The sequence below is a fragment of the Microtus pennsylvanicus genome, chromosome 9 (assembly GCF_037038515.1).
Source record: "Microtus pennsylvanicus isolate mMicPen1 chromosome 9, mMicPen1.hap1, whole genome shotgun sequence".
NCBI classification, from domain to species: domain Eukaryota; kingdom Metazoa; phylum Chordata; class Mammalia; order Rodentia; family Cricetidae; genus Microtus; species Microtus pennsylvanicus.
This window is the reverse complement of record NC_134587.1, coordinates 75489865-75511228: the sequence shown is the minus strand read 5'-3', so window position 1 is coordinate 75511228 and position 21364 is coordinate 75489865. Positions and strand designations below refer to the sequence as shown.

At 44.9% G+C, this 21364-nt stretch overlaps 1 protein-coding gene across 5 annotated transcripts in view; it reads left to right on the top strand.

Annotated features, from left to right (window-relative positions):
- The window catches only part of Rbpms (RNA binding protein, mRNA processing factor), a 143344-nt gene that overhangs the window by 64749 nt on the left and 57231 nt on the right, over window positions 1-21364 (top strand). For all 5 annotated transcript variants that reach the window (XR_012911855.1, XR_012911853.1, XR_012911854.1 and 2 more), the window contains exons 3-4: window positions 1961-1999; window positions 3332-3394. Coding sequence is in view for 2 of the 5 variants with exons in the window: in XM_075986516.1 (XP_075842631.1) it covers window positions 1961-1999; window positions 3332-3394 (102 nt within the window). In the remaining 3 variants the exon portion in view is untranslated. The remainder of the gene's footprint in view (window positions 1-1960; window positions 2000-3331; window positions 3395-21364) is intronic.

The following is a 21364-nucleotide window of genomic DNA, read 5'->3' as shown; positions in this document are numbered from 1 at the left end:
ACTTCGAGTGTTTCATTGTGGCCTTTAGAGCGGGGAGAATGTTGGAGGAAGTGCCCTGTAATGGTTTTATTTAAAGATGTTAATAAACAAAAGGAAGTTCAGATCAGAGTTCTGATATACAGTCTCTTTGGGATGATGGTCTAACATTGTCCTTTGGTCTCTTGTAGTGAGTTCAGAAGACTCTTCTCACTGCTGTGGAGAGGCACCAGTCCCAGCATTCCCTAGTCCCTGTCGATAGCTTTAGTAGCCTTCAGTTAGAGGCATTCCCCTAAGTGCAGAGTGTAAGAGTTCCGCAGTGGGTCAGGGGATAGACCTGCTCTCTAGTGAAGCACTTGCCTAATGTCCATAAAGCCCTGGGCTTGATTTTTTCCAGCATCACACCCTCCCCAAAAAGGTATAAATAACTTAGTATGTATTTATGGTTGAAATGCAGCTTTATGATTTGAGCCCTGTTGGCAGGTGTTGCTTTATTGGCTGGCATAGTGCTTTAGACAGTTCCGTATGGACGTGAATAAGTCACACCAAAAGCCATAAATGTTCAACAAAACCAAATGTTGTAGGCTAACTTGGTGTGAACTGAGGGAAACTGGTGGTAAATGAACTGTGTGGTGGAGTTTCCCGTTGTTCCTATGGAAGTGAGCTCGCTTTAGAGAGACCAAATGGTGCTGGATCAAAACTTTAACAGTGAGCTTAACCTTACCTGAAAGTTGGCTCAAACTGAAGTATCTATACTGTCAAGAAACCCTGAAAGTTGGCCTTTGGAGGCTATAGTGTGGCCTGGAAGGCATGAATTTAAAACCTGTGAGTTAAGGGAGGTTTTGTTGGCAGTAGGAAGGCTACCGAAGCCTGGTGGGGCTGGTTAAGAGATGGGGGTCTCTGGTTCAAGACCAACCTGTTTGGAGAAGGACAATTGAGATAGGATTCAGCTTGGTAAGGACATGGCAACAGAAAACACAAGGGCTGGGAAGGAGAAAGGCTCAGGCAACAGGTAGACACAACCCCAAAGATGCGAGCGGAGTTGATGTGAGCGGGAAAGATAGCCGTTCCCATAATGCATCAGTAGCGGTGACAGCAGAGAAACCATTTGATTCCTGTAGTGACTTGAGCATGGTATGACCCAGCTAGTACTGTTCTACGTGAATGAAATACCATTTGTTATTTTGCATCTGGGGCCTTCAAGGTTTTAAATCTCCGGGATTTCTAAGAGAAAGTGCCCCTTGTACAGTAGGCAGAGGCAGCCCTGAAGCCTTGGCTGGAAACATTCACAGTAGCTAGTTGGTAACTCAGTGTTCTGCTTGGAAGAGGTGAGGATGAACCAGTCCCAGCACCCTGCCCAGAAACCTGAACCTTGAGGTCAGGTCTTCCTAGTCAGAACATCCCTAGCAACCCTCTCTTAATTTCAGCCCAGCACAGCTGAGCCTGGTCTGCAGATCTGTCCCTACACTAATATTTGTAGAGGTTCTGCATGTCAATTGGTGTATTCCCCTTTCTGTCACCTGTCAGTGCTGTTGATATTTCCGGAAATAAGCATAAGAGAAATGAACTAGAGAAAGACAGGAACGCCATCAGCTTCTGCGGGTGAAGGGAACAGAAACAGGGAGGTATTTCATGTTCTCATCCAATTCACTATGAAAAGTGGCTGTTTCAGTAAGAAAGCAGAGCTCAGAGTGCCGTGTCTCCTGCTCAGCCCTTCCTGGTAGTGTTCATATGGTTATCTGTTTTTGTTTTGTTCTGTTTTGCAATATTGGGGGCTAAATCTAAGGCTTTTGTGTATGCTGGGCAAGCACTCTATACTGAAGTACTCACGCCACTGTGTGCATCTTATGTCCATGTCTGTAATGTGTGTCCCCAGCTAATTTTGGAGGCATTGTGAAGGGCAACATAGTTGATCACTTTACTTGGGGAAGGTGGAATTGTAATGCTTCCTTCTTCATTCTAAACTTGCTCTTTATTTTTTCAGGGCTATGAGGGTTCTCTTATAAAACTCACATCTAAACAGGTAAGAATTTAGAACTCATAAAAATGATCACCTTTTGCTAATGAAGCCTAATAAGTATTCTTTTGTTTCAGTGAGGATTTGACCTATGTGTTATCAAAATTAAAGATGAAGTTGATTGGGAATTAGTATAGGAAAATGGTGTATAATTCCACAGTCTGTGGATTGGAAGTTTTGAGATTGAGAAGGTACAATCATAGTGCCTCCAGCAGAGTTACAGTAAAACTAATTTGTTTCTTCAATAAACATATCATCTAAATTATTAGTCATAATTTTTTGAGGTTTATTATTTGTTTTACAGTTAGACAGACAGACAGTTTTACCTGCTCTTATGTTAATGTCTCCATTCAATGCCCATAGAGGCCAGAAGAGGGATGAGTCCCTGTAACTGGGGTTGCCTACAGTTGTGAGCCATGATGCTGGTGCTGGGAATCAAACCCTCAGGAAGAGCAGTCAAAGCTCTTAGCCACTGACCTATCTCTTCAGCTCTATGCACAATTATTGAGTAGTCCTCTTCATGGAATATTTGTAGTTTATAGACGTATTATCTGCATGGAACCCGTAAAAACACAGAGGAACCCACAGCAGGTGTTGAAGGAAGAGGCAATAACTGATGGCCCTGGGATTCTTATTTCTCAGAGGTTGGCTAAACATTTCTTACCTTTGAAGCTGAACACTTCCAAGTCCCCTAACTTGTGCTGTATCAGAAATGGACTAAATTGGAGGCAACCAACACATTGAAAGATATAAAGGAAGGGACCCATTTCTCTGAGCAGTGTCCTTCCGTGCCTGAGTAAATTGAGTTCTTTGGAAAGGCATGGCTTTGGCTCTGGCAAGGTTCATTTGGTAGTTTCGGTTGCACAGTGCAAACACAGGGATGTTTACCTTTGTGTCATTATATTCCTTGCACTTACAGTGAACCAAAGGGTGATTCGGTTTCTCTTTGCATTTTAAAAGACGAAGAAGCTGAGGTACAGTGAATTTGATTTAGGAAACTAGAGTCTCTCCAACCCAGATTCTCCTCTGTCCCCTGGTCACTGCTGCTCACACCTTCCAAGCACTTCTGATTTTTTTTTCTTTTTTTTACAAAAGCGATTCTCTAAATTCTTGGCTGTGTCCTTGAAGAACTGCCCTCACCATCCCTTTGATTCACTTGAGAAATTTGGTTAAGCCACTAGGTCCTGATTCTTTGGGATTGGCTTTCTTATTTCTACCCATTGCCTGTGGTCATTTCTTTATCTTAGCTCCTCAGTTAGACACCACCCTTGACCTAGAAAACAGATGGCCAGTGATTTCTGTTTTTTTTTTCTTGATGTTTTTCTCTTTCTCCCTCAGCCTGTAGGTTTTGTCAGTTTCGACAGTCGCTCAGAAGCAGAGGCTGCAAAGAACGCTTTGAACGTAAGTGTGCACTGCTCTGATTGCAAGTGTGCAATGCTCTGATTATGTGCATTTTCTTAGGTAATGGCAAACAGTAGATTCCCTGTAGATTAGAAGTCCTGTGTGTTATTGGAGGTCTCAGTGTGTCAAAGCCTGGGCTGCAGCAGCCCTAACAAGTTTCATGGGCTTCTTGTCCCCCACATGCTACTAAAGAGACAAGTAATAGTGAAACAGAGGCCTAGTCGATGTTCTGTTGCTGTGAAGAGACCTCGGCGACTCTTAGAAGGCATTTAGTGGATTGGTTTCAGAGGTTTCATTATCACCTTTTGGGGTACATGGTGGGATGAGGGCTACCTATATCCTGAATTGCAGGCAGCAGGTAGAGAGACTGGGACTGGCGTGGGCTTTTGAAACCTCAAATCCCAGCCCCTAGTGATACACTTCCTCCAAAGGCCACATCTCTTAATCCTTCTAATCCTTTAATAGAGTCCCATGCCCTGGTGACTGACCACTCAGTTACTGAGTCAGTAATGAGGGCCACTCTCATTGTTGATGATTTCCTTCATGGATTAAGGTTTTCTTTACTTCCCACAAATTTGAAGCTCAGCTGGGTGGGATCCTGCCCTGAGGTCTTGCTTTTCAATTTATCCCATTTAGCATCAGGCTTTTCTTTAACCTTTTCTCTCCTCAAGCACTGATCTTAGGCCCGTTAATTACACTTCCTGGTGCTCCTTTTCTCCTCAAACTACACAGTTTGTATTTCTGTGGTCCAATTCCCTCCTTTTCATTCTAGGGCTGCATTAAGATTGGTTACTAATAACCACATAACACAGTCAGTATTTGGCCCTCTTAAAGTCTCGTCAATGCCATTAATCCCATGTTTTTTAATTTAACTGCTGGTAGTTTTTTTTTTTTTCGTTAAAGAAAAAAAAAGTTGGGGCTGAAGAGATGGCTCAGAGGTTAAGAGCACTGACTGTTCTTCCAGAGGTCCTGAGTTCAATTCCCAGCAACCACATGGTGGCTCACAGCCATCCATAATGAGATCTGGTGCCCTCTTCTGGCAAGCATACATGAAAGGAATGTTGTATATATAGTAAATAAATAAATTTTAAAAAGTTGCCATAGTCTTTGCCAAAATAACACAAGAATGGTCTCTAGGCCATTCTTCGCCTTTGAAACCTCTTGAGCTGGGCCTCCACAGTTCAAGCCACTCTCAGAACTATCTTTTATGCTCCTAGTAGGATGTCTGATTAAGCATTCAACCATTTGGGTTTTTTGTTTTGTTTTTGTTGTTGTTGTTTTTTTTGTAATCTACAGTAATACCCCACTCCTGGTACCAATTTATTTCTTAGTCATGAAAAACCATGACCATGGCAACTCTTATTTCTTAAAAAAAAAAACAATTAATTGTGGGCTTGCTTACAGTTTCAGAGGATTAATCCATTATCTTAGTGGTAAGCATGGCACACTGGAGGCAGCTGTCAGAGAGAGTCTGGGTCTCAAAGCCTACCCCCAGCAATATACTTCCTTCTACAATCCCACGCATCCTAATCCTTTCAAACAGTGCTGCTCCCTAAGCTTTTAAATATGTGAGCCTTTGAAGACCATTCTTATTCAAACCACCACACAGAGAAAGGTTTGTTCAGTGTAGCCACACCAGGAAATGGAACAAACAAGGAGGATCAACGATCCCCCACCAAACACCGTCTCTGGAGTTCTGATATGTGGCTTAGTTTTCAGGAGCAGTCTAGAGGCGGTGTACGCAACTCACAAGTCCTGCTAAACTTGAGGCCCTCTCAACCAGCTTCCGTGCCCTCACTGTCTTGGTTCCGAGTGGTGTCACAAACTGTCGGCACTCGCGGTCTCTTTGGGAATACAGTCTCCCTTTGCTGGCACTGAGCATACAGCCTTTTCTTCCCTGTTATGAGACTTTTGAGAGAAATTGTACTTCCTGGGTCCTTTGTTTGAATAGTCTGACAGGCAAGGGGCGAGGTGCAGTGCCTGCCTCTTTAGAGTTGTTGCTGGGCTGTATCCCTGTTGCTTGCCTAGAGCGCAGGAAGCGCTGGCATTGATCTCCAGCATGGCATAAAACCTCAGTATGGGCTGGGTAGTGGTGGCTCATGTTTTTAATCCCAGTACTTGGGAGACAGAGGCAGGCGGATCTCCTGAGTTCTGGGACAGCCAGGACTACATAGAGGGACACTCAAAAAGAAAGAAAAGTTGTACGTTGGAGACTCAGCTTATTTAGACCTCAGGGAGCCTTCTGAACGTTGATTCTGTATAATGGTGACACAATCTTGAGAGGTTTTTAAAATTTGAAACAAAATATATTTATCCTGTGTTAAGCACCTGCCGGGATCTTAGGATTTCAGTATATTTTTTTCCTGTGTTGAGTGAGTGATCTCTGGTCAGAATTACTGCCTTCTACAGGACAACCTGTAAACCAGTTATTTACTGAGCACCAGCATTAGACTGTGAAGCACAGTACATTATAGAATATTGTAATGTTATAATTTATGGAGTTCAGTGAAAGAGCGTGTGTTCAGCATGTATAAGACCCTGACTCAATTGCCACCTCTACAAAATGTATTGTATAAATTTGCATTTTATATTGATATAAGCAAAATACTCTCAATATCACTAAACTTTAGATGAAAGATGAAAACTACCAGTTCTGTTAGGCTGTGGTTTTCTTTTTCTTCTTTTTTTAAATTCTAACCATGCAGACTTAATTGTTCTTGAAAAGGAAGGAATGGCCAGCGCAGCGCCTGGTGCTGGGTCTTATTTCTGGTGCCCCTGCCTCTGCAGTGATACCATCAGTGAGCAGGCAGCATTCCTCACTTCCGGGGGTATGGTGGTGGTGTTAATCTTGGTTTTTTGTTTTTTTTTTTTTTTTGGTTTTTTTGTTTTTTTTTTTTTTTGGTTTTTCGAGACAGGGTTTCTCTGTGGCTTTGGAGCTTGTCCTGGAACTAGCTCTGTAGACCAGGCTGGTCTCGAACTCACAGAGATCCGCCTGCCTCTGCCTCCCGAGTGCTGGGATTAAAGGCGTGCGCCACCATCGCCCGGCTTAATCTTGGTTTTTAACTCATAAACAAAGTTACTGTTTTAATAATGGCAATAGTCAAGCTGTGAGCATCCCTTGCCATGCCGAGTAGAACCCAGCAAATACCATTTCCGTTTTTGTTGGTGCTCAAGGGCGTTCCATTTGTCCCATGCCAGTGAGCCCCAGGACACCGAGCTTTTGAATCTAGTTTATTAATATTGTGCCCGGCTCTCCTTTCTCCTCCCTGGCAGCAATCCTTGTAGCAGCGTCCTGTCCCGTAGTCATAATCATTGTGTTAATTGCTAAGAACCTCAGAGAAGGTGGAGTGGTGGTGCATTCCTTTAATCCCAGCACTCAGGAGGCAGAGGCAGGCAGATCTCTATGAGTTCGAGGTCAGCCTGGGCAACAGAGTGAGTTCCAGGACAGCTAGGGCTGTTACACAGAGAGAAACCCTGTCTCGAAAAACAAAACAACAGCAACAACAACAACAACAACAACCCTCAAATAGTAGCAACCTTATTCTGTGTCTCTGCATGTTTGTTGTGTGTGTTGTGGGACCAGGAGGGAGTGTGGGGGCGGGCAGGGTCAGTGAGCCTGGGCTTGCTGCTCAGGGTGACTTGTAAATAAATGTCTTGCTCACTTCTTTCTTGATGTTCTTTGTTGTTGATGGTGCTGGGATTTTTGTTGTTGTTGTTTTATTTTGTTTTTCTGCTTTTTGAGGCAGGGTTTCTCTGTAGCATTAGTTGTCCTGGAACACACTTCACTCTGTAGACCAGGCTGGCCTCGAACTCACAGAGATCCCCTTGCCTCTGCCTCCCGAGTGCTGGGATTAAAGGCGCTACTCCTGCCCTCTCTTGATGTGTAGCTTTAGGGCTTCCATACACCTTAGAAACATCTGCAGCAGTACAGTTAGGGGAACAGACCTACAGAGGGATGAGCGGTTCAGTAAGAATGGTGTGTGGATGGAGCTAGAGGTGACTCAAAGTCGGACCCTTCATCTTAGTCCAGTCTGTACCATCCTGGCTTCTCGCCACACTTATGGGTCCGGTTATAGACTATTGCTTCCCATTGTCCAGGACAAATAGCTGTGGAGCTTGGTCACCCTGTCTGTAGAGAAAACGGGCCCATCATGGCAGTGTACTTAACATTGAGCTACTGTTTCTTCTTCCTGAGTTTTGACCCCTGGGGCCTTTTCAGGATCGTCCTTTGTGATCAATGAGTTAAAAACATGTACGGCTCACAGCTCTTGCAAAACGCTCCTTGTGTCATTTGCTGAGGCTCTTTTCAAAGCCTTCCCTCAGATCCCTGGAGAATAGTTAAGTGGTGTAATATTTGGTTTGGTTCCACTGTTGAGAAATGTAAACCTTGATCCAGAAAGTGCCTTGTATAGAATAGTCGACCTTCACACGCCACTTCCGTGTTTGCAGCTTTCCTTGTTAGTTCGTCTTGGTCACTGCCTAATTCAGTCATTAGCGTCAGCCTTCCCAGACAGACCGTGGATTGTTACAGCCACTGGCTTTCCTGCCACATCCAGCCTGAGTGCCAGTCGGTCAGACAGTGTTGCGGGACAGTGTCCTCGGGTTGTTGGGTAGCACTGACCTGTGGTCCGAGGTTGTTCATGATCCCCTAGGGGAAAGGAGTATATTTTGCTTTTGTAGGAAAAGCTCCCAAATTCGGCTCTGAACCACTCAAGCCCAGATTTCCCTTTTGATTGCCTATGGTTCCATTATTCACACGAATAGGAACATCTTTCGTCTCTGAACACAACAGCGAGCTGTCTAGCCTGCTTTGCCCGGCACATTTGGATAGTTAGCCCTGCCCACGGAAGAGGTTGAGAAAGCTGATCATGACTTGGAGAATGTGTTTGTGCTTTCGAAAGGTAAAGTGCTAATCCGAGGGTAGCCCAGTTAAGTGAGAATCCCAGTTTGGAAATTGTTAGCAGAGGCACACAGGCCTAAGGGTGAAGCCCACGAGCAGTGTGGGACGCTTGTTCAGGGTCTTTTGAGTGACTGCGCGCCTCGCCCTCGTCATCACTAGTCGGATTCTTGTTTCAATAAATGATGGCAGTGAGCACCAGGGTGAGCAGGGTCTCAGTCTGGGTTCCGTGAAGGAGAACACCAGGGTGAGCAGGGTCTCAGTCTGGGTTCCGTGAAGGAGAACACCAGGGTGAGCAGGGTCTCAGTCTGGGTTCCATGAAGGAGAACACCAGGGTGAGCAGGGTCTCAGTCTGGGTTCCGTGAAGGAGAACACCAGGGTGAGCAGGGTCTCAGTCTGGGTTCCGTGAAGGAGAACACCAGGGTGAGCAGGGTCTCGGTCTGGGTTCCATGAACGTGTGGGAAATGAGTGGCCCTTAAGTTCTTGCCGTTTATCGGGCATCTCTCCTCCCCGTATCCTACATGGTTTCTAGAACTGGAGAAGTCTGACAGAATCAAGCTGATGATGTATTAATCCACTTCACCTTTGCTGTTTACGTTCAGTTAAGCTAATGAGGTAGTCTGTGTACTCCCCGAATGCACTCATTGACCTCCGTCTTCTCTGATTGACAGTATGTTTTATCTCAGTTCAGCTAGGGTGGTACTTTGCGTGTTCTCAGAATGTGATTGATCTGTGTGATCTCTGATTGACGGTTTTTTGGCTTTAAAATAATTCTGTTGTAATAATTCATGCCCGATACATTTCAGTGGCTTTGATTACGTTTTCATTAAGTATTTTGAAATTACGTTAGCACAAAACCTTGCCATTTGAACAGTCTTTGCACCTGTAATTCACTAACTCACTGGGTTGTGCAAGTTTCACTATTTCCTAAAACCTTCATTGCCCCAGCAGAAAGACATTGTGTCCTGTGCCCAGTTCCTGCTCACCTTTAGTCTACTTTCCTAGCTGCCTGAAGTTACAAATCATAAATGTTGACATGTTTCTCTTTTTCTCTTTGTGTTTCTGGCTCCTCTTTCCTTGGTATGATGTATGCAGAAATTTTCTTGTCGACTTTTTTAAAACACACACACACATACACACACTTAGAAGTACTGGTCCTTGCCCAGACTAACTCACCTGTATTGTCAGCTCTGTAAATACTGCATTTTATGGGTATAATTATTTATTCATCTGTTGAGGGACACTGGATTGTTTCTGCCCCCCCCCCCCCCCCCTTAAGATGGTTTCTTTGTGTAGCCGTGACTATCCTCGAACTCACTCTGTAGACCAGGCTGACCTTCTCTGCCAAAAATGGTATCAAGAAGTCTTCATGACTCTGGCATTCAAGCAAACATTGCAGTGACCAGTTATTTATCTGCAGTGATTCCAGCCTTTCACATAATCTCCCTTAACTTGAGGGACGTCAGTCCATTTGTCCTGTGGCGGGTTCCTCGTCTGTGTGAGGTTGCACTTCGTTCTGAAGTGTTAAGGGAAATTGCTAATAGAAACACCACCAGTATTTGTAACATTACCTTCGCCAGGAAATACCTTTTTAGCCATCAGGTGTTTCAGCACAGCCGGATGGATACCCAGGTACCGGAGGAATCCCAGGCAGCGTGAAGATGGCCTTTGGGTTTGGTCAGGCATTTGCTGTTCTGTTTCCTGTGCACAGGCTTCCCTGACAGCTGTGGAAGTTAGGACTTTTGATCTTAATATTTATACAGCTTGTGAGCTGGGTCAATTATTTCCACTAAACAAAACTTCTCCCAAATGCAAGTCTCCAGGTGGCCTGTCTCAGCCTTCCTTACCCCCCTTAGGCACCACGTCAGTATGTTTCTTATCATTTTTGAAATTTTCTCCCTTGGTTTCTCTTTAGCCTATTGCTCAAGGTAGTTGGAAGGCCCTGATTAATGAGAACCCAGCTGGAACTTTTGGATGGGAAATAAGCAGGGCTGCCAGATGAGATCATGAGCCTGACCCAGTGTTTATCTGCTCGATCTGTTTATAACTGCTTGCTCTTGGCTCGCAGAGTTTTAACAGCCATTTGACGTCACAGTGTTGGAGACTAGGGCTGTGCCTGTATAGAAACTCGGTGGAGTGGAGTTGTCAGGTCCGCTTCTTTGTTTTCAACCTTGTGCCTTATTGGGAACTTCAACAGCTGACCAAGGGTCATGGAAATGGCTCACCAGGTGCAGGTCTGATGACCTGAGTTCCATGCTGGGGTCTTCTGGTGGGGGAGAGCTTCCTCCAGAATGTCATCTTCTGGTGTCCACATCCACTTCTGGGATGCATGCTCACATGCATGCGCCTCTCTCTCTCACTCTCTCTCTCTCCTCCCTCCCTCCTTCCCTCCTTCCCCCTTCTCTCCCTCCCAAGCACAATCTGTTCAATTTAGCCCCTCTTCCAGCTTTACCATTAACAAAAAAAAAAAAAAGATAAACCCAAATGAGTTCCAGCCCTGTTGGGGACCAGCCTCATTAAAAATACCTCTTGCCAGGGTAGAGGCGTGGGGATTTAGAAAATATAGTATCATCACTGAAGTCAAGGCAAAACAAAAAAAAAAACAAAAAAAAAAGAAAATATAGTAAAGAATACAAAGTCGCAAATGAAAATAATAAAACGGAGAAACATATAGGATAGTATCAGGAAGGAATTCCAGTGAGTACTGAAAATTCTCCCGCTTTTAATTTCCAAATACTTAAAATACGCCTGACCCCAAAAAGTAGGAGTAAGACAAAAGAGTGCATTAACATAATTCAAGGAAACGAGCGTTGGGCTACTTCCATAGTTAAACATTCTGTTGAGAACAATACAAATCAAGCTCACATACTAGACCAAAACATTCTGTAGGCAAACCACTCCCTGGGTGGAATCCCAAGTTATCTTCATAAAGGGAACTCAGTCACATCCTTAGACTCTTGTTTGGGAATAGTCTACTTCTTTATTCCTGGAGTACAAGGGCTGGCTATTAGCCACAACTGTTGACAATAACCTTGAAAGAGCAGAGCTCCCTTTCTACATCTAGGTGGGACCTTTGTTTGAGGTAGAAGTACTACCTTGAAGGAACTAGAGATTAGTGCCAACTCTCTGACCTTTGGTCAGCGCGGAAAAGGGCTCACATTTCCCGGCTTCCACACAACCCAAGTACAGTTTAAAAACAACAAAACTCTCTGAACATAGCGGACAATGAGGACTACTGAGAACTCAAAAACAATGGCAATGGGTTTCTGATCCTACTGCACGCACTGGCTTTGTGGGAGCCTAGGCAGTTTGGATGCTCAACTTATTAGACCTGGATGGAGGTGGGGGTTCCTTGGACTTCCCACAGAACCGGGAACCCTGATTGCTTTTTGGGCTGAGGAGGGGGAGGGAAATGGGATGCGGTGGCAGGGAAGAGACAGAAATCTTTAAAAATTAAATAAATTAATAAAAAAAAAACAAAAGAGCACTCGGCAACAAGTGCTCAGTGCTGAGAGTTGAGTCCTAGGTTTCTTCAGTGACCCTGCATTTAGGGATGGTTATTAAACTTCCCTTGGAAAGAAAGCTGGGCATGGTGGCACCTTTCTGCAATTCCTTGGGAGACCATGTGAGGAAGATGGTTTTATGATGTAGCCAATGGTGGTATCTCAATCATTAACCAACCAATCAGTGTTGTGCTGGGGGAAAATTTACATATCTTCCCGAAGTTTAAAATTTGACTGCTGTTGTTGGTCTTTGCCTTAGAAGAATGTGTGCTATTTCGATTTCTTGAGCATCTAGTAGGAAACTGGAAAGTGCAGATCACAGGAGGAAGGAGAGTATTCTCCTCCTAGGGAAACAGGCAGGAAGGACCACAGGTTTATCACACTGCCTGGTGATGTTGCCTGTACACCAACACCTCCAGATTCTGTAGACAGAACGATGATCGTGTCCCGTGTGGCTGTCTGTTTCGGCTCTGAATTATCATTGTGGTCCTGATCTTCTGATACATATTTCAGCTACATTAAATAAAAGGTACTTCATTTGACATTGTCCTTGCTCCACAGTGTTTTAGGTACTTCAGGAATTGCTGAGAATCTGATTTCCCAGTATTTTAAATGTAAATATTGGGGGAACTGACAGGTAGAAATCTAGTGTGTTATTGGGAACAGCTCTCAAATTTGCATATCCACATTACATAGATCAGCCCCAGAAGTCACTGTATTGTCTCCTCTACCTTTTCAGTAAATTCGACCCCAGGACGTTGTTACGTACAGTCTTAAACCTGCAGTTAGAATGAACTAAAACTTGTTTTTAAATCTTAGGATTGGGGTAGAGTGAGTCTTAGCCCCTTTAAAGATGAATGATGTTTTGGGAAGAACATGGTTAAATTGGTGGAATATCGAATGTAATTATTTTCTTTATAGTCAGGTGCAGGCTTTGCCTTTCTAAATGTCTCTATAGGAAGGTGAGCGAGAGAAGCGCAGACTTTACCGCTGTCTTTCCTGTGTAGTGTTGGGGTTGGACGCTGTTTCTTCCACGTGCTGAGTGGTTGCTGAGCTCTCAACGCAACACTTCATAAAAGATTTCTCCTTTTCCAGACAAGCTCAGCTAAGGTTTCTTGTAAGTAAGAAGAAAGCAAATGTTTCTCTAACTTGGAAACATATTTTCTAATGTTTAGTAAATGTGAGACTAGAAAAATACATGATATAAAATTGAACTCTAAGCTTGAGGATAGAACTTGAAGGCCCGCTTCAGTTACACAGCAAAAGGCCAGCGTCAGCTAGGTACACCTCATTTAAGAAGCCAAGTGGAGACTGAGCAAGAGAGCTTGCTCTGTAAGCACTAGGGCCAAAGTTTAAGTCCCCATAGTGATCATACAAAGCTGGCCATGATCATAGTTGCTTCGTCCCAGTGCTGTGTGTGTGGACAGATGCAGAGACAGGAGCATCACTGGGACTTGTTGGCCATCAGCCTAGCCCCAGGTTCAGGGAGAGTCTGTCTTGAAATCAAGGGGCAAAGGAGCAGGTCCACTGACATCCTCCTCTGATCTCTGTGTGTACATATGAGCGTGTGAATGCCTACATACATGTGCGCATTACACCCCCCCCCCACACACATCCAACAAGAGAGAAAAGGTGAAATAATAAATACTTTAACAAACATGTTGAGACTTCTTGTTGGGGAATATTTTAAGGTACATTACTTTTGTTTCTGCTGTGGAACATTGGTTTAATGATGTAAAGATGTGTTGCTTTTGTTGTGCTACATTTGTTTAACTCTGTCAAGCGGTGATTCTTTGCCTGTCTAAAACACCCAATGGTTTATAAAGAGATGAACGGCCAATAATGAGGCAGGAGCAGGGATAGGCGGGGCTGGCAGGTAGAAATCATAAATAGGAGGAAGAGGTGGAGCAACAAGAGAACAAGGGAAGGAGGATGGCAGGGGCAGCCACAGAGTAAGCATGTAAGGAAGATATATAGAAGTAAGAAAAGAAAAAAGTCCAGAGGCAAAAGGTATATAGGATAACGTAAGTTAAGAAAAGCTCACAATAAACAAGCCAAACTAAAGCTGGGCATTCATTAACTGGGAATAAGTCTCCATGTGTGATTTATTTAGGAGCTGGGTAGTGGGCCCCCCGAAAAGCCAAAAAGAATAAAACATCACACTAATTCTTTTTTTTTTTTTTTGGTTTTTCGAGACAGGGTTTCTCTGTGGCTTTGGAGCCTGTCCTGGAACTTGCTCTGTAGACCAGGCTGGTCTCGAACTCACAGAGATCCACCTGCTTCTGCCTCCCGAGTGCTGGGATTAAAGGCGTGCGCCACCATCGCCCGGCTTATCACACTAATTCTTAACATGAAATCTGGACCAAATCTCTTCTTACAGCATTAGCCTAAAATCCAAAATTAGCCTTAATTTCCAGCAAAAGAACATTTTGAAAAGCTAAGGTGGCACCCCAAGAAACCGAGACACGACATAAAAGCATCTAGAACAGTTCTTCCTAAGTTTTAGGGAGTTATTGTAAGCTTGTTTTAAAAGTTGAAAATGAATTTCTCAGAACAGCAGTCTAGTAGAGAATTCTTATATAAACCTGTACCAGTGATTCTTTGCGGCTTTTGAGTCTCTGCACTGATGTTTTCTCCGTATTTACTATCTACAGGACATCAGAAAGTAATCGGATATTCAGGTACCTCGAAAGGGAGTTTCAAAACAGCATCATGAGATAGAAAATAAGTTTAGGTAGGAAAGATACTCCTGACGAAGGAACAAAGTTAAAGTATTTCCTTACTACTTCTGAAAAACAAGAATAAACTCTAGAACCCCCGCAAAGCCCTGCAGCAGCAGCCTCTCTAGAATTCCAGTGTTAGGAGACAGTTGTCATGATTCCCAGATAAAAGGCCATGCCTAGAGCAGGACACGGGTAGTCGGGTGAACTCTGTCGAAGTCTCAGAGTGCCGAGGAGTAGAAGCCAGTGAAGACCTTGTGTGGCCGAGGTAACCGCGGCAGGAAAACAGCATTTCCGCCATCACTTCGTCATGTCCTGTGTCGTCCAGACACTGCCTGTAGGCTCTTCCTGCCCCAGCCAACCATTTCTGCCCTCTTCAGCATCTTCAGAAAACCTGCTATACAAGTACCTTCAAGACTAAAATATGGGGGCTGGAGAAATGGCTCAGAGGTTAAGAGCACTGGCTGCTCTTCCAGAGGTCCTGAGTTCCATTCCCAGCAACCACATGGTGGCTCACAACCATCTGTAATGAGATCTGGCGCCCTCCTCTGGCGTGCGGGCATATATCGAGGCAGAATGTTGTATACATAATAAATAAATAAATCTTTAACAAAAAAAGACTAAAATATGTCAACTGCCAATTAAGACGTTCCTAATATTGGCTATGTTAGAATGGCTTTTGTTGCTGTGTCGTTAGAATTCATACCTATAGAGAGATACGTATCCCAGTCTGAACTGAAATGGGAGACCGAGGAACGAAGGAGAGTGTTAGTGAACCCAGGACCTCTTGCGTGGAAAGCATGAACTCTTACCACTGAACCACACTACCAGCCCCAGAGACCATCTTGATAATCACCTTTGAAGATGTCACAGTTAGCCTGCAGCTTCATGTTGTCAGACTGTGTGTGTGTGCGTGTGCATGCAACAGCGCACGTAGAAGGCAGAAAGGGGCATCAGGTTTCTCCCCTGACAGGGCAGACAACACTCCTCACTGCTGACTCTCCTCACCAGAGACACAGGCTGACGATGGTGACAACCTTCAGAGAGCTCTGTGTATCCTGAAAGTGCCCTTTCCAATAGAGTGCTTCAAAAATGGCTTCTTTGGAATTCCAAGTTCCACTGGGGGCAGAATGTTTGTGAATGTCGACTCAGATTACTCACCAGTCAGTCCCTTGGATCTCTGAGGTGGGGGCCAGGAGCTTCAGTGTTGTCCTTACGGGTCTTGGGGGGCGGGGAGGACAATCATCCCGAAGCCGCATTCTTCCACTTCTAACACTGTCCCTGTCCGAGTTTCTGTTTAGAACCTTCCCGTTTGTCAGCTGCTGGGGATGGTTCTGACTTGGAGTCTATTGTATGGAGGGAGGAACATTCTCAGCCCTCCTGTCATCGGGACTATGCAGTGGAAGAGCCTTGACGTGGCCTCTTCCGGGTCAGATGCCTTTTGGCCCATTGCTTTGCTCCCTGTACAAAACAGGAAGTGCTTTACAGTGTCCTAAAGTTTGAACTCTACTATTGTATCATTTCGATCAACTTGGGCCTGCGCTCCAAATTCTCATTTGCAACAAGTGTGTAAGCTATGTATGGCTTGTGCTAAAGGTTTAAAAATAGGTCCACACAGAGAAACCCTGCCTGGGGACGGAGTGGGGAGCTTGGAAAAGCCGGGTGTATAGCTCAGTGGTAGAATCCTGGCCTCGAGTGCAAGGCTCTGGGTTCCGTCTCCAGCATTTGAAAAGAAAACGATTTTGGCTGAGGATGCGCTTGCCTGCTATGCTCAGAGCTCTGGGTGCAAATGCCGGCACTTGTCTTCAGCTGCGGGGTGCACGAGACCCTCTTTGTAAGGTGCAACTTTTGCCCCACTTCTCATCCCATCATGAATAGCTTTATATTGCTGCCTGTATGACCTTTAGAATAGTAAATAAGAGAGTATAGATGACACCAGTTTTATCCTTAGTAAAGTAAAAGTCATTAATACATAGTCAAGTAGAATTAATAGTAAAGTGCTAATAAGTAGTTGTAAATAAAGTAGTAATAAATAAGGAGTAGCAATAAAGTAGTATTAGTAGTAAATTAGAGTCTCATATATTATTTTTAATGTAGAACGGCCCTTTCCCTTCTGGGCATTTCTGCTATCTGCTAATTGTGAGGCTGTACCTACTGGATTCCTTCTGTTACTCTTCATTATGTTAGGGAACCCGGGAGTGCACAGAGAGTGGGAGTGGGAGCATTCCCTGCAGGGAAGCCGGGCAGCAGGAGTGGGCCTGTAAACAGACATGAGGACCCACCGTGGCCCGTGTCTGATCTTAAAATGGAAGCCTTTTGACAATGGCCCCGGAAAGTTCAGGCAACTGTCTTTTCTCAGTTACAGAGTTTATGTCAATGCTGTTTTTCTTTTCTCCTCTCCCCAGTCCCCCAACCTCCTTCTATACCAGCTGCTAATAAAAGCTCAAAGTAAACTTTCCAGAATGATCCTTAAAGCGTAGAAAGTTAAATGGCCCTCAGATAACCCAAGGAGCACTTAGATAAGACCGGGAGACGAGCCCGTTAAATGTGTCTTCTTGACCTGCCGCCCTTACAATGCTTTATTCTTCATAAGGTTTAAACAGTAGACACCGGGATGCTCACACTTGGTGTTTATAATTGTGAGACTTCATGTTGTACCCTGGTAGCAGTACCCAAACCCCACATTGTGAAGCTCCTTCACACGGCCCCGGGGCCATTGCCTTCTTCTGTCAGTTTATGTAGTATGATATGACATTGTATGTAATAGATAATATGTAAAATCAGATCTCATCTTCTATAATCAGAAGACGAAGCATCCTTAAAACACTAGCCCCAGAACCAGTAATCTTCTTAAAAACACCTATATAGTCGGGTGATGTGAAGTCAGTATTCCAAAACTCGTTGTGTCCCGTCCCCCCCCTACCCCCCCCCCCCCCGTGACTCCAGGCTTTTTCCTCAACACAGCCTTCTGACTGAGCATGTGCGGCCTTTGGGAAAGGAAGTGGCTTCCGTTTGCCATCACTTGGGAAAGAATTTAGATTTTTGTTTTTATGTTTTTCCAAGACAGGGTTTCTCTATAACAGCCCTAGTTGTCTTGGAACTCACTCTGTAGACCAGGCTGGCCTCACAGATCCCCCTCCCTCTGCCTCCCTAGAGTGCTGGGATTAAAGGTGTGCACCTTCACAGCCAGTTTGTTGATGTTTTGTTTGAGGATTTTAATTCTTTTTTAATTATGCGCATTGATATTTTTGCCATGGGTACCAGGTCTCCTGAAACTGTTGTTGCAGACAGTTGTGAGCTGCCATGTGGGTGTTGAGAATTGAACCCAGGTCCTCTGAAAGAGCAGCCAGTGCTCTTAGCCCCTGAGCCATCCCTCTAGCCCTGAGGTTTTATCTTTTTAAGACACAGGGCCCAGTGGCACTTGGGAGGCAGAGGCAGGTGGCTCTCTTGAGTTTGAGGCCAGCCTGGGATAAAATGAGACCCTATCACAATTTATTTTTTAATGAGAGAGAGAATCACGCGTGAAGGTCAGAGCGAGCGTCATGTTCAGGAATCCCCTCTCTTTCTACCATGTGTGTTGTAGGCATGGAACTCAGATCCGCACAGGTAGTGGCAGGTGGCCTGGACCCACCAAGCCAGATAGAGACCGCTCAACTAGTTTTTAAGGTGCAGTGCACAGTGAATTCGCACATAAGTCCTCTTGGCTTTTTTTCAGCTATGCTGTGACCGGAGACGTGCATTGTCTTGACTGTTCTCACTCAGTAGTACAGACCAGCTAACAAGGGCAATGATTGAAGCGTGTGTTCATAGGTGAACATATAACGTTGGGACTGCTACATCCGCATACCGGCAGACCTTGTTTCTGCTCTTTTTTTTTAATAATGTATATATTCTTTCACAATTTCATACATACGTATGTAATTGTGTGTGTGCACACACTTGGATTTTATACCACCACCTCCTGAGCCCCTTCTTTCCAACCCCTCCCACCTTCACTTCCTCAGGTTGTGTCCCATGGCATTTAATAAAGGTTCCTTGTGTGGACATGGAGGTCTATAAGTTACTTATTGTCTGTTATTCTTTTTTTTTTTTATTTGGTTTTTCGAGACAGGGTTTCTTTGTGGCTTTGGAGCCTGTCCTGGAACTAGCTCTGTAGACCAGGCTGGTCTCGAACTCACAGAGATCCGCCTGCCTCTGCCTCCCAAGTGCTGGGATTAAACGCGTGCGCCACCACCGCCCGGCTATTGTCTGTTATTCTGAATTTACTTTAAAATTTGTGTCTGCCTGTCTATGCCATATGCATGCAGGTGACCACGTTACAGACTGTTTGTGAGCCACTCAGCTTTGGTGCTGGGAGAAAACTCGAGTCCTCTGGGTGTTCTCAGCCACCAAGGCGTCTCTACGCCCTCCTATTTTATCTTTCTTCACCCACTTTCTAATCTCAGAAGTTTTTACTGAGTCCCACATAGGCCTTGGTGAAGTACAGTAAGGTACTTAACCCTCCCTAAGAAAAAAAACAACTGATGTGGGAAGTCCTTCTCTATATGTGTTGCTTTTATTGGTTAATGAATAAAGAAGCTGCTTTGGCCTGTGATGGGGCAGAAATAGATCTAGGTGGGAAAACTAACTGATTGCTGGGAGAAAGAAGGCAGCAGAGTCAGGGAGAAGCCATGTTGACACTGGAGGAGACAGATGTCAGAACTTTGCCTGGTAAGCCATAGCCACATGGCGATGCACAGATTAATAGAAATGGGTTAATTTAAGATATAAAAGCTAGCTAGCCATACACTTAAGTGATTGGCTAAGCAGTGATTTAAATAATATAGTTTCTATGTAATTATTTTGGGTTTGAGTGGCCTGGAACGAACAATCAGCCTCCGACAACAAACAACAAAAACTGAACTATGAAAATTCTGTGTGTTTCATTTTCTCTGGTGTCCAGTGTCTCTGGCTGACACTGAGCACATGAAGATCACTGATAGTTTGTTCTCTATATCACCCCATGGTTGATGGTGACAACGATGACGATGGTGCTGACGGTGGTTATGCTGGCGATGGTTACGGCGACGATGATATCAGCTTGGGTTTGAACCCAGGGCCCTGTGCTCGGCATATATTCTTGGTTTTGTTTAGTTTTCTGTTTGAGGCCTTGTCTCTAACCCCCTATGGAATTTTGAATGGCTTTGAACTTCTGGTCCTTCTGCCACCTCAGGTAGTAGTCATATACCACCACACTTAGCTAATGGGGTGCTCATGCTCAAATTTGGGGTATCCTGTGTGCTGTGCACGTACCCTGACAACTGAGCTGCATCCGTTTGGCCCAGTTGGAGCTTTTGCCTGTTTACCATTTGTTTGAATGAAAGGATTGGGAGTAGCCCTGACTTCATGACAGGGGAAAGGGCGATGCTTCTATGTGTATATCGTCCCAACAGTGCTCAGAGGCCCTTATTTACCTCCAGAGGTCTTTGGAGTGAAAATGTTATTGTCAGAATTCCTAGGTAAAAGAGTACCATCTGCTCTCTGGCCCGTGTTCCTTTTCATATAATATCTATTTCAAAGCCACCCAGTAAAATTCTGCTTTAATGAGTAGCTGGCTGGGTGTATTTGGCTTGTAGACAGCCCCTTCCTGTCATTGTCAGGGTACAGGTCTTTCAATCATTCTTTTCAGGAGACTCGGAGAACATAGAGGCAAAAGTTCAAACACTCGTGGCCTCTCGACCTTTTGGAAAATAAACTCTGGTGTGTTGACATGTTAAAGATGGAGTTCGTCGTGTCTTCAAAGGCCCTGTCATGACTTTACAGTCATCCTATACAAAGCAGATTCTCCTCAGGCGCAGTGATGTGCACAGGGAGGGGTTCCTGGCTCACAGAAAGTAAATGTGTTCTAGTGGAAATCAATTTAGCTCGTGTGGACAGCCAAGCTGGATAGAGTCTGATAGCTCCTGGTGTCTGCCCTAGTCCTGCACCAGAGGATCCAGTCTCTGCGGTTTGCCCAGGCCCCCAGGAGCAGGTCAGACCATGGATCAGCAGACATGGGGCTTGCGAAGCAGAGCGGAGGTTAGAAAAGCCCTGTAGGCTAAAAGATTTCTCTCACAAAACTCTTGTGGACGGATAACTCAGGGGTTGCACCGCTGTCTGGGGATGCCTCCTTTGCCTCTGTAAGCCATGCAAACACCTCTCCAAAAATGCCCAGAAGGTGGGGCGACAGAGGAAGGAAGCTTCCAGTTTGGAGGAACAGCATGTGCTAGTGAACACTGGGCCCCCAGGGATCTGTACATAGCTTACACTGTGGACTAATCTAACCACCCACAGGGAAGTCTCCCTTTCTCTTCAAGGCAGACCCTGCAAAGGTTCTCATTCTCAGTGGGAGAGCAGCAGCGTAGCCTTTGGTCCCAGGCAACTAGTTCCCAAAACCTGTCCCTAAAGCCTAAAAGCTCGATTGCAAGGAAGTTCCACAGAGCTGTGGTCTCTACTTGAGGTGTTTATAATTGCCACTGTCCTTAGCCACTGCCGAGGTGACGGTGTTCCTGGACCACGGGCTTTCTTGCCTGCTCCTGCCTAGCCGGTGGAAGGAAATTAAGCAAGCAAGACCACCTGGAGCAGTAATAAGGGTTTCCCCACTGTAGTTCATAACCTGAGGCAGGTGGCTTAGTGGGGTGTGGGCGGGGTTAAAACGCCATTTCATCATATAAATGAGAGCAAAGCCTGATTTCATGGCCTTTAAGGAAGTTGCCTGGTCACTAGGAGTGTCCAGTCCTCAGACTCCCGGACACAGTTGGTTAATGAAGGGTGAGCTACTGTAACAGTCAAGTTAATTGTGTTTTAGTACTCAGAAACCTTAGTTTGTCAG